The sequence below is a fragment of the Orbicella faveolata genome, unplaced genomic scaffold (assembly GCF_042242905.1).
Source record: "Orbicella faveolata isolate gen_17 unplaced genomic scaffold, um_ofav_v1 contig_12, whole genome shotgun sequence".
In the NCBI taxonomy this organism is placed as follows: domain Eukaryota; kingdom Metazoa; phylum Cnidaria; class Anthozoa; order Scleractinia; family Merulinidae; genus Orbicella; species Orbicella faveolata.
Window position 1 is genome coordinate 1615001 of NW_028301539.1, and position 13283 is coordinate 1628283.

General features: G+C 38.8%; 2 protein-coding genes across 2 annotated transcripts in view; one reads left to right on the forward strand and one right to left on the reverse strand.

Annotated features, from left to right (window-relative positions):
• LOC110067519 (small ribosomal subunit protein mS22-like) overlaps positions 1–3863 on the reverse strand; it is a 5427-nt gene extending 1564 nt beyond the window's left edge. The window contains exons 1-4 of the mRNA XM_020774858.2: positions 3596–3863; positions 2551–2715; positions 1483–1626; positions 397–480 (exon numbers count right to left, since the gene is read on the reverse strand). Coding sequence (XP_020630517.2) covers positions 397–480; positions 1483–1626; positions 2551–2715; positions 3596–3838 — 636 coding nt within the window. The 5' untranslated portion in view covers positions 3839–3863. The remainder of the gene's footprint in view (positions 1–396; positions 481–1482; positions 1627–2550; positions 2716–3595) is intronic.
• Positions 3864–4088: 225 nt separating this feature from the next.
• LOC110067517 (xyloside xylosyltransferase 1-like) lies at positions 4089–8527 on the forward strand. Its single transcript, XM_020774857.2, has 2 exons — positions 4089–5075; positions 5859–8527. The coding sequence occupies exons 1-2, from the start codon at positions 4116–4118 to the stop codon at positions 6471–6473; spliced, it is 1575 nt and encodes a 524-aa protein (XP_020630516.2). The 5' UTR covers positions 4089–4115; the 3' UTR covers positions 6474–8527.
• Positions 8528–13283: the final 4756 nt, after the last annotated feature.

A 13283-nucleotide genomic window follows, 5' to 3' on the forward strand; every position in this document is an offset into this window, starting at 1 on the left:
AAGGCAACGGATTTGTGTTCATTTTGGGTGATTTGTTGGGAAACTATTGTTAACTTCCACCATTTTCATTTGTTAAATTTGTAGAAAATTTTGTCGGGTGGCCTTGGTTAGAGTAGTCATACTGTAACCCTTAGGTGAGATTAATAGATCACTTAAGTGAAGACCAACAACCTACAATTTCAAAATTTTCCAGGGTACATGCTCCTGGAATCCCCTAGCTCGGCCTTTCAGGCCTCACTTTACATCACCTGTTATTGCTTTATTGGCTGCCTGTGAAAAATTATACTGAGAACCCTGTTTTTTGACCCATGGTCCGAAATTGAGACATATAATGACTGAAATGTACTGAGAGCTCTTTGTGATAACATTCCTGCTAAGATTATAACCTCCACTCACCCTTATGTAATCTGCTGAGTCAGGCTCAAACTGTACACAGGCCAGGTCAAGAACGTCTTCATGCCGGTTCTGTTGAAATACAGTCTGCAAGAAGAGAATAAAACAATCAATGTTTGCAATTAATAATTATGTAAATAGCCAGAACCCTGTTTGAACTCCATACAAACTCTATAAATTATTTACTCATTCTCCTCAGTGGACATTCTTGTAAGCGGCTGTAGACACTTGGAGGGCTTATAAGCTAGACTTTTTCTTTGTTTTTTAACTCCTGTAAACAGGCACTGTAAAGGAATTGGGTCTCACTTTGAAAAATAATTGTAAACATTTGTAAACTTTATCACTACTTTTTGTTGCAGTGAGACTGTTAAGGCTAATGTTACTGCTGGCTGTAATATTATGATTTGTTCTTTAATCATTAAGGGCCTGTCCCAGTACCACACTATGCAGTACTGTGTACATGCAGTTATTGCCATTATCGCAGCACTGTACAAGGCAATAATTAAACAAATAATAATTTGGTAGTATTTTTGCATTACCAATGTTTATTGTAAGTTGCACCAGCTCCCCTAGGCAACCATCTTTCCCTTACAACTCTAGTGGCCACTTACAAGAACTATTCTCATCAGTGGCTTTTTCACGAGTGTCTAATTTCCAGTATATTTCACTTGCTTTTTAATTTCTATTTGCTTGGTTCAAAATATGTTTTGGTTTTACAGCCCGCCTAGTCCCAGGCTTCCAGCTTGGGTTGTTTCTGACCCAACTGGATGTGAAATTCCACCTCTCCAGACAGCTAAAACGTCATGAAAAAGGATATCCTTTTTCTTTTGCGATTTACATTTCACTTTCCCATTTAGATTTAAACAAGCAAATAAAAGCATATCACATAATTAAGATCCATATAACTCTTCCTGTTAATGGCAAGTCATAAATCAGTAACAAATTGAATAAACTTACATGAGGATGCATGTAAAAGATTTTACCTCCTCTGGTATTTACCTACATGTACCCAACATTAACTAGCAACCAGTGCAAACACTACAAAGTTTCTTACAACTGTAACATAAACAGGACAAAACTTCACACTACCTCAAGTACTTCATCCTTGAGAAGTTCTGGCATTTCATACTTTCTCCCGGGCTTGGGAAAGTATATAAAATTCATTCTATCTCTTTCTTCCCACGTTGCTTTACGTAACCTTCCACTTGGTTCTCTTATTGTTATAGATCTTGTCTGGAAATAAAATAATATTCTAGATAACTTACTTTAGATGTTATGTACTACAGTATATGTGGATTGTTTTGTATTGCTAATGAAGGGTGGCAAATGGCCCTTTAAAACCCTTTTTTTTTTTTAAAAAAAAAAAAAAAACTTTTGCAAGGCTAAGAAAGTCTCCAAATCCTGATTTGTTTGTTTGCATCTGAACGTCTGAATGGCTAGAGTCTAAATGTGCTAGCTAGTCTCACCTGAAGTCTCGCAAAGTCTTGCTTTTATCATTCACCACCCCATAATGTGGGAAAGGAAAGGGTGAAAATCAGGTTCTCAGATACTTCCTGCTGACTGAAGTATTTCCAATTTAGACTGACAGTGTTATTATTAGTACTCTCAAAGGTAACTAGTGCTTGCATTTAAAGTTCAAGAAGAAAATTAAATTGATGGGAATCCCTCTATTCACATTAATTTGAGAAAGCTTCATGAATATGAGCAGTGGTTTGCAGGCAATTTCAAGCAACTCCTCTGATCTGACAGCAGAACACTTAACTGTGTGTTTCCACATTTTCTTTATAGTGTTGACATGCATCTGTCGACTCCAACAGTGTCCACAGAACATAGAAATATAGAAATGCAAGTAGCAGCCCCACAAATACTCCTCAAAGTGATCACTGTACCACTCTACATTGTGGAGTTTCAGAAAATATCCATACCTCCCCCATGGAAGGGATTTTTTCTAAGACCCCCCCCCCCCCCACCCCTCTGGAAATTCCAATTAAACTCCATATATTTCTTTTGATTTTTTGGTCTCAAAGAAACATCCCCCTTCCCCCTTTCCACACTCCCAGGAAATCCCATACCCTTCTGTGGGGGAGGGGGGAGTATGGATATTTTCTGGAACTGCACATTTAAAAACAAAAAATTATACAAAAACTTGTTTCTTACTCTGTCATCTACACTTGTACTGATATCTGTAAAGACAAAATTTGATTCCGAAAAATGTGCTAGCTCATCATTCTCTTCAGTAACTTCATTTATCTCCTGTCTCTCATCCATTACTGGTGGCATTTCAAGTACATTGGCAGCTTTCTCCTTGATTTCATGTTGTGCCTAAGACATTGCAAACATTCCCTTATAATATGAGTTTAAAATATATAGCTTAATACTACTATGCCTTTCAATAACATGCAAACTCTCAGACTCTTTCAATGACATACCATAGTTGACAGTCACAAACTTAAACTAGTAACATTCAAAAAAATTAAGTAAAAAGCTAACATTATGAAGAAAATGGAACACTTTTCAGGACCGGCTCAAAAGCTGCCATGACAGCATGACAACCACTGACCAATCCTCTGAAGTGCAAAACCTAACTAAAAATAGTATGATTTTTTGGCTACCATCAATCACAACCCACAATTGACGTGACCTTTTGACCCCCCCTGAAGTAAACTTTTGTTACAGGAGGTCTGCTACAGTGATTGATGGCAGTAAAACATGAAACTCTTGATTGGACACAGTTTATTTGTTATCCAAAGGTACAGTACATTTAGTATACTTAAAGACTAAACAATATTAGAAAATAGCCCAAAGAAAATATGCACAGTTTAAAATTGTGTTTCTATCTAACAACTAGACTACAGGCCTAAGTCCTCCATGAGCGAATAGTCAACAAAAAAGACTCATAGAAAACTTGTTGTGTTTCTCGGCGAATAGAAAACAATGTAAGAACCAATCAGATTAACAGATCTCCAATGGAACACAGCTTAGTAGTTGCTAATGCTCGATAGAAACACGCTACATGTATTCCATTTCTTAAAGAATAATTTATACCATAGGACCCACATGAAGATGTGGCTTTTTCTCTAAATATTGTAATTTAATTATTTATTATCTGTTTAATATAATATTTATTCTAATAACTTGCAGGAAAATCTTTCGAAAATCTGAGAGTTCCTAATGATAACCAAAAAAAAAATAAATATCTTACCTCCAAATACTCTTCATCTGTCATTAGTTTGTATGATGGGACATCAAGATTTTGCTTCCGTGCAGCGAATATTTTGTCCAAGTTACGACCCGTGATTTTCTTTAATATCGTCTGAACTTTGTCATTATCAAAAGGGGGGATGTTATCATTGCTTTCTGGAGATTCATGGCTGCAAAACGTCCGTAAAAGTAGCGATCTAACTGGAAATTTGAAAACCCTTAAGCATCTGCACGTGGCGGCCATTTTGGTTTTTATAAATAGCTGCTGACCGCTCTTGATCGACTGTTGTTGTGGTATTTTCTAGTAGGGGAGGGAGAATTACTCGCGAACTAAACGAAAGAATTTAAAACGTTTGAGAACACTCTTGAGGAAGCAAATTTACATATAAATAACTAAAATAGCATTTGGTTGAAGGATAAATTTTTTACCGCATACTTGCTATCAACGCTTCTCACATAAGCATCTCTGTGAGAAACCCACTACCGACCCCCTGGCCCTAATTACCTGTACCCAGGCAGGGATGAAAACCGCTAATACGAAGTCCAAAATGGCGGCCGCTTCAAGTTTGGTTCGATATTGCATGAGACATCCAGCTCGTATTCTCGTTATAGGACTTCTTTTAGTTCTGGTGATCGCCAGTAGATTTCTCTACTCTTCAGTTCCAGAAGATCAACCTATCCAGGAACTAAATCTTATGGCGGGAAATTTAGCACAACAACACCGTCTCAAAAATATCGACAGAAAACAGAACAGTCTTCAGAGTGAAAACAAACTTGATACAGATAGCCTGCGTATTTTGCCTGTGAAAAATGGCGAAAAAAGTGCCTCGACATTAAATGATTCAAACGATAGTCAACTCAAAGGGAAAGAAACTGATTCATCACAGACGTCGTTGCCGAAATCCAAGGAAATTAAAATAAGATTGCAAGAAGCTGATGATGAAAAAGCTGAAAACGACTTGACACTTCGCAAAATTCCGAATGATGGCATTCTGCACAAGAATTCAGGACAGCTATCACCGTTTGAGTTCCAAGCAAATGTTGAAGAAGTCACCAAGAAGAAAGTAGACGTGGGAGAAAAAGCTTTACCAAGTGACCTCAACAAGTCTGGCAAAAATACCAAACAAAATAGTCAAGGAACCAATGAGAACCATGCTGTACATAAAGGTAAAGAAAAGAAGAATAGAAAAAAAGATTTAAAGTCTGGTTTATCACAACAAGAAAACAATGTCTTGATGACACTTGCTAAAGTTGGACAGACAAGTCATCTAGCCAAAAGATTCAAACGCTGTGTTCTGTCAATATGCAAGCATGCAAGCATAAAGCTGTCGTTTCACATCATAGCAGATACACTTGGAAAACGCACTTGTGAGGATACATTCAATGAAGCTGGCAAAGTGTGTAAGAATGGTTTGAATGTGACATATTATGATGTTGACAAGGTCTCCAAAAAGGTGGAGCCAATCACAAAAGAAATTCAGGTGTGTGATTGATACTGACCAGGTTTCCATGGCAATCGTGTTGGAGGTGCCAAATGGCATCCGGTCACTTCACTCCACGGATAGATTGCTCCAAGTCAGTTCACTCCAATGCGTATATAGATTATTTCTTGTTCTTTCGTCCTCTGCCAAGCCCAACTTGGTTAGCTGAGGTAGTGAATGTGGCCTGTGTGGAGCAATCTAACTTTTAATTGGAGCAAACTGACTTGAAGCGATCTAACCAAGGAGCAAAATGACGGTAATTCTTCCAGACAAATGAACCTCCAATAATAACTTTGGGAGTAAAATCTGTGAGAGGGGTAAACTACTTATTGTAAATGGACCTGTTGAACCTCTCCATAATGGCCGCCTTGAGGGGAGAGGGGAAAGTAATTGTTGTAGAGAGAGAACCATTACTGGAGGTTCCACTCTTTACTTCAAACACATTGTACTTTCATTTCCATGTACACCAAATAGTTATGTTTTCCCCAGAGGTTCTGTTTATCACTTCATGCAGAATGAGTAAATTCTCAAGTAAACCTGAAAGTTTCGGCACACACACACAAAAAGAAAAACAGAAAGCAGGGGCACTATTCACAGAATAATAAAAAATGATAAAACAATTATTCCTCTATCACAACCAACATGAACTGCCCATTATATGTTCATGTTTAACTTGAAAAGTCCAATTCAACCATTATTTCTCCAATAAAGGTAAGTAAGTTTGAGAAAGTCAGTTTCTAAATGTTGATACTTGTATTAAATAGCACACTATTTTCTTTCCAGGATTTGTTCAGTAGCAGCAGTCATTCATATTACAACCAACCCTTATTCTTTTTATCCACTGCAATACATCATGTCTTACCCCAAAGCATGACGCGTGTCATCTCACTGGATTCAGACCTGCTTTTCAAGACAGACATAAAGCAACTGTTTGCAATTTTTGAGAACTTTAAAGCCACCACTATTTTTGGGTTAGCAAGGGAGCAGCAGCCAGTCTACAGACATATTTTGCACATGTACCGCGACAGAAATCCCGGCACCAAAGTTGGTGAACCACCTCCAGATGGACTCACAGGTTTTAACAGTGGTGTTATCTTAATAAACCTACGCAACATGCGTGAATCAAGGATTTATAACCTTCTTTTACACAACAATGCGGTAAAGGAGATTGCAGACAAGTACACCTTTCAGGGACATCTTGGGGACCAAGATTTTTACACATTGCTCAGCTTGGAATACTCTGCTCTTTTCTACATTCTCCGCTGTTCATGGAATCGCCAGCTTTGTACATGGTGGAAAGACCATGGTTATGCACAAGTTTTTCATTCTTACTACAACTGTTCTGAGCCTATTCATGTTTACCATGGAAACTGTCAAACAAAAATGCCCGATGAGTAAGTAATGCAGATCAGAGGAACATAAGAATCTGATTTTCTTGTTAGACGCAAAGATTACAGTCTGTCCAGGTGAGGACATTTTTTCTGCGTGGCATGACTTTTTCGTATTACATGATGTTCACTCACAACGTGTTTATCTTCAAAAGGAAAGCTTATCGTGTCGATTGCATCTAAAACAACTGGTCCAAATTTCTCCTGATCATATTTTATCTTCAGCTGATAAACAGCAGCCATGCTGACAGTTCTATGGCTGACAAAAAGCGCAATAAGCTTTCCTCCTGAAGATAAACATGTTGTGAATGAACATAATAATCATAATAGTACGAAAAAGTCATGATGCCACACAGAAAAAATGTTCTCACGTGGTGCATTTCAATGTACTACATGATTGGTTTGAAACAAACTCGCAGCATCGAAAACATTACTCTGAAGGTGGCAAAAAAATTGTGGGTGTCGTGGTCTACTGGGAAGAGTAGTAGTTCTAATTTGATGATGATGATGATGGTAACAATGTTTTCATAACACCAAGTATTTAGTCCCAGGTATCATTTTTCTCTCTGGTCATTGAAGATGTCTGCCCAGCTGTCAATCAGATGTAATAATCTACTGTAAATTGAAGCATGTGGGTGGCTATGTCAAGAGGGCTGCCCAAGAGTGCAGCACATGAAGTCTTCCTAAAGTTGAAACCCGACATCTTAAATCTTGAGGCCTGGTAGTGACTAATGATTGTGCAACTCCCTTTGAAATATGCGAACTTGCCCATGTTAATAAACATATTACCAGTAGTGTCTAACCCAAGCTTTTAGCCAAAATTGGAAAAGTAGGTGTCCAAAATGTGCCAATGGTCTACTCAAATGCATAATTTATAAAGTGACATGTGAAAAGATAAGACAATTTTCTTTCAAAAGTGGGCGTCCACAGGATGCCTGGACACCCATGTGGTAAAAAGCCTGATCCATCCCATACGTTCTTTTGGTTGCTTGTGAATATGTGATGAGCAAAGAGAATATCAGTGTAGGAGGCTGCAAAACTATCAAGCTCATTCTAAGGGTATCTCTTCCTCTCTCCCCCAAGCACAAAAGGGACAGTGATGAAAGATTCATTGGAAAGGATCTCTCCTGATGATTTTGTTTTGTCAGCAAGACACATGACTTGCCCTGATCAGGGTGTGTCTGTCCCACTATTGGCTGCAGAAAGAAGAGATGCCCGAAGAAAGAGGAAGCTATAGGAGCAGGTGGATTGGTTGTCACTTGCATAGCATTTCTTTTTCTCAATAGAGTGGTTTTCAATTGAGTGTCGTAAAAACAAAACCAGAGTAATTACCCTACCCAATCACAAAGGACACAGACAATACAGTAAGCAAATCAAAACTCGAAGTAATTAAGGTAGCTGACGCAAAGCACAGGAAAATGCATTCAAACGCATCACAATTGGTTTTGGTTGTACTTCTGATTGGATAAAAAAATGGCGCAAGTTTTTTAAGCCAATCGTGTGGCGTAGAAAGTGCAAAACCATTTACTTTTCAACACTCAAATGAAAACCGCTCTATTATAAAAGCTATTAAATTAACGAAGAAAGCTTCAGTTCTTAAAGTAGGCAGAGCCAAAAGGAACAGCAATGCAGGTAGTTCCTCTGTGTACTGCAATCCCCCTCCCCCTCCCCCTCCTCTGCCCCTCCCCTTCCCCCTTAGTCTGGGGTGTTCTACCACAGCCATACCCTGGCCATGCAATAAACATTTTGATACACACATTTTGGAATGATTGTTTAATTTTATTTGAAGGTTTCCAGGTATATTATAGTAATGCTTGTAAAATAGTATAAGAATTCCTGTATAATAATGATAAGATGAAGGACAAACAAGGTGTTATATAGTATTGATAAAGATATGATAGTATTATTTTATCACTTGTGTGTTTACACATTTTGCTATATTTGATGCAGCGTTTGTAGATTTTAGCCGAGTTGTAAAAAATCCTGTTATTCCAACAAATTATCATGTCTGAACATATTCCTCTCACAAAGAAATAAAGCAAATCAGAGAAATGTACTTAGGAACAGTTTTTGTGTTGATATTTTCTGTGTGGTCAGTTTTCTCAAAATACCTGATCTGGTAGAGGTTGCCGGGAATGAAATTGAATCATCCCTTCTTTATGTGTTTATACAATGAATATTTGTGTCTTAAATAACTAGTTGGCCGATTTTCTTTGTTTTCTTTTACTGACATGATTGCTACAATATTTGTCAAATTAGCCTTTTTATGCCGGTTAACGCCTCTCATTTACAGTACAGTAAAATTCAACGTGGATGCGAGGTAATTTCTTCCTGAAAATACAATTTGCGTGAGAGAAGGTAGCTTGGAACAAGCCGCCATCTTCTCAGGACGATTGCAGTGGAACTCCGCCTTATGGTTACCTCGTTATTACGGCAATTTCTTTTTGTCCCGCCCATACATTTTCTTATAAGAGAACCCCGTGAATGCGGCCACTCCGTTGATATGGCCAGCGGCCACACTCTGAAATCCCAACCTGTATAATCCTTTATAATTTTACCCCGTTTATATGGCCATTCAAACCAGTTATGTTTATCTTTCTGTTGTTAATAGTGTGTGTACTGTTTGAAGTTTCCCGAGGGGGGGAGGGTGCTTGTCATACCTTTCAAGGGTTAACAAAGTGGTTTTGGTACCTCTCAGGGTGTTGAGCCTTAAAAGGTCCACAGTGGGAACTATGGCGGTACCTTCATGGGTATTAAGCTGAACAATATGAGAGGAGGTAATGTGTTGCCTTAGAATTGGTACCTCTTAGGGGTGAAAAAAATTTAAGCCACGTCCAGAAAACAGGATCTTGGTACATCTTTTTCCGCCACGCACCCCCGTCCTTTGTTTTTGGGAGTCCCTCCCCGGGCAAAGTAGATGTGCTAAGCTTATTATACGGCTTCTACTCCGAAGAGAAGAAAACCCGTTTTTTAATCATCGAGAAAAAAACCTTTAAGCCTATCTCAGTTTTTAGACTTGTTAAGAATATAAGATTATCGTGCAAAGGGCTATTTTAAAATAGTTTTGGCTGTCCTCATGAACTTTAGAATTTGAAGATTTGATGCAATCAAAGCAATTTTCATTTATTTAAAATAACGCAAGATTGTTTTGTAGTAATCTTGTTAAGGACAACATGACATGAATGCATCTAATGTTACTTACTTAGTGGCTCTAAGAATGTACGCATATATTTTTTGGCGAGCAACCCTAAGAGACCTCAACGATTAGAAATAATCGAAAATGGGGTTTTCCACGGAACACCCGGTTTTCTCTAGCGAAGGAGTCGGAGTCGTAAGAGCGCGTATGATCTAGTGAAAATCGAAAATCGGAGTCGTTAGCGGTGTCATAAGCTCGACGGGATCGGAGTCAGAATAAGAATCAGAACGTTTCCATTTTTTCCGATTCCGTTTACGACTCTGTCACTTCATGATCCAGTGAAGACAAGATTGCTGGAGTCGGAAGCCGAAGCGGAAGAACCAACCAATCACGAGGCCCAGAATCGAAAATTGCGATTGGTTTATTCGTGCGCTTCTGCTTCCGACTCCGACAATCTAGTTTTCACCGGATCGTAAGCGACAGAGTCATGAACAGAATCGGTGTTCTGCTTCCGACTCTGTCAGTTTGATTTTCACTGGATCGTATCACTCTACGCTTCTGATTAGGGAGCTTAAGCAAACCATGAAGACGACGGCAACGAGAACGCCACTAAACAAAAGTTTTAATGTGTTATGAGAGAATTCGCCGTTCCACAGACAATTCTTTATTATTTGGAAAATTATAGGAAAAAATCGTCCGTAGCCTCTTTTCAGTTAACAGCTAGAGATCTTAAGTTTTGTTCTTCATTGTACTTTGCGGATTCTTTGTACACCTGAGCGTGTGCAACGCTGTCTCACTAACTTTCATTTGGGAAACAAGTAGTTCGTTATCGGGTCATTTGAGTTTCTTTTTATTATTGAAATCTACCTTCCGTTCCCCCAGAAACTAGCCAGCTGAACTACTTTTCACTAATGAAGTTTTATTAGTTTTCTCGGAGGTTAGCCAGCTGAACTACTTTTCACTAATGGAGTTTTAATGCTTTCTATTCATAGGATAATTTTTCCTTGCTGTCGGTAACACCAATTTAGAATTTCAAATTTAAGTATCTCGCTTTTAATTTCCTAAGTTTGTTCTATCTTAATCCCAGCCTGTGTAATTTTAATCCTAGCACTCTATTTTTAATTTTGGAAGCCTCGTGGTGTTGATTAGAATTCGCTATCTTAATTAAGTACTTTCCGCTCGTATTGTTTACTTGAAGTTACATTAGCATATTGTAAACACTTGACGTGTAAAGGATGATATATAAGCAAGTACGTTTGTAAAGCTTTTTCGATTACATCGATTACATCGGCTACATCGTTACGATTTTACAGCGGCTACTCCGCCGAGTATGTCAGTTTCACCCTCGACGTTAGAGTGCAGAATAAACTACTGTTGGACCAAGTTATGTCTCTTCCTTGACGTCCGTAGTGAAGACCATTGAAGTAGATCCTCGTGTACCAGGAAATCGTGACGAATTTCCGTTCCCGCAGCCAAGCAGTGCTCTCCAGAGTTAGATTCCCCCAGTTGTCAGTTCAAGTGTCCGTTCAGTCCGAAATTTACAGTGTTGCAGGAAAAACCTATCGTCACAAATGAGAACAATGGCTGTGCACATTTCTTTGCTGTCCTCTGCAAAACAACAACTGAATGACTAAGTTTTGCGTACTCCGCTGAGGAACGCGAACGACAACGGCTAATTTTTCGTATTTCGAATACTGATTTTCATTTGGAATTGAACGCTGCCATCGCATATTTAGCCTGAGCACGTTTTAAGAGTTATTGGCGTACTGAACAGTTGAACAGTATCTAGACAGAATGAACTGCGGAGAATTTGAACTGCGGAGAAAGGTATGAAGACATGATTGATCATCGCAGTTATATACACAACTATGTAACTGTGATGATCAATCATATCTAGACAGTTGGGAATTTCTCTGGTAAAATATAAATTCGTATTTTACTAGGAGTCGTCCTCGGCGTCGCCATCGTCGTTGCTTAAGCTCCCTATATTATGACTCCGACTACGAGGTGAATAATTGTTTTAGTATATACCACAAAAGCTGAATAACTAGCGGACCAAAGAGTAACTTTATTTGTGACACTATACCGACAAATGATGAGACAAAAAAATTCGCGCGCCGTGCGATGCTCGGAGGTAAATAGTACTTGGCTAATCACCTCCGAGCTAGCCAATCAGCGTGCGCGAAAAGTACTATTCACTTGTGTGGTATATACTAATGTTAATTACTGTCGAAAATGATAGAAGACACGACCAAAATCACGGTTCACGACGAATTAAATACTTCTTTCTCATAATTCTTTTGGAAACTACGGTTCACGGCTACTAATGAAATCACGATTCACGAGGAAAAAACAAGCCATTTCACATTTCACGGGAAAAAATATTAGGCCATTCACCAGTCACGAAAATACCGCAAGTTTAGCACCCTCTTCATGTCTGGAGAACGTGAACCACGGCGGTTAATCATAGTTTCAAATCTTTATTTCATATTTATTGCTGTGTCCCAGATTCAGTTTGTGATAGTTCTGGCAGTAATAAACAAAGTAAATGACTTGAGAGTACCGCGACATTCGTAAGGAAATATAACTTTCTTTTTTTTTTTCGACTCGGCGTAGTGCTTACTTTTGAAAAATCCCTAGTACTCAGTTTGAACCTGAACAATACGCTTCACTAGATTAAGATTCTAGTCGCTTGTGTATGTCTGCATTTATTACTACTTATCATTATATACTTGTACCTTTTGCAATTCATTACTTTTTTCTTTCTTTCTTTTTTAATATGAACTCTTGCGCCGCCCCGATTAGTTTCGGGGGCGTAAGACAAGAACTCAAATGGAATAAAATTGAATTGAAAATTGAATTGAAATTGAAAACAATAGAGAACAAAAGGACAAAAGAACGAAGAAAACAGTGAAAACAATAGTTTGTGGGGCGATGTTCTATTGCGATGTGTCCTGTGTCTTCTACACCAACAAGGAGCCCAAAAAGTAATGGAAAATTAGAATTTGAAATTGCCCAGGAAGCATACTTGTACAAAAATTCATGCACACGAATACTACTGAAAAAGGGCCGAAAACGTTGATGAACAAACTTTATCTCACCACAACAATAGTGGACAGTGTGGCCTCATTAGTGTGCATAAATGAATGACCAGGAAAAATATTTGACCCAATTGACGATCACTGAGGTGTGAAACCGGAGAACAGTGTGGCGTGCCTTCAGTTGGGAGACACGAGGTGCGCAGTATTTGTACGACCATGTCTTCGCTAGACCAAGTGATGGCAAGATACACCGTACATGATGATCAAACCACTTCACACGGACATTAGGATTCAAACCGCAGGGATTATAACCACAGGATTTAACACAGCCCCATACGAAGTCAACAATGGTGGTCGCTAGATGCTTGGTTCCGTTGGTCCTATTTGGCCTGAGGCATCGAGCTTGTATTCTTTTTACAGCAATCCTTTTATTTGTGGTGATCGCCAATAGATTACTCGACTCAATTCCGGATCTCTCCCCCATTCTCCCTTGCCGTTTTTACACTCACTCCAGACCTTTCGTTCGAATATTGACCGTCGCCCGCATTCGCAAAAAATACGACTGTTTTGCAGTCTAGCGGAAATCGAGTCTACTGACATTTTGACTCCAGAAAAGTTTACCTGCTGGTCTAATCTCCCGTAG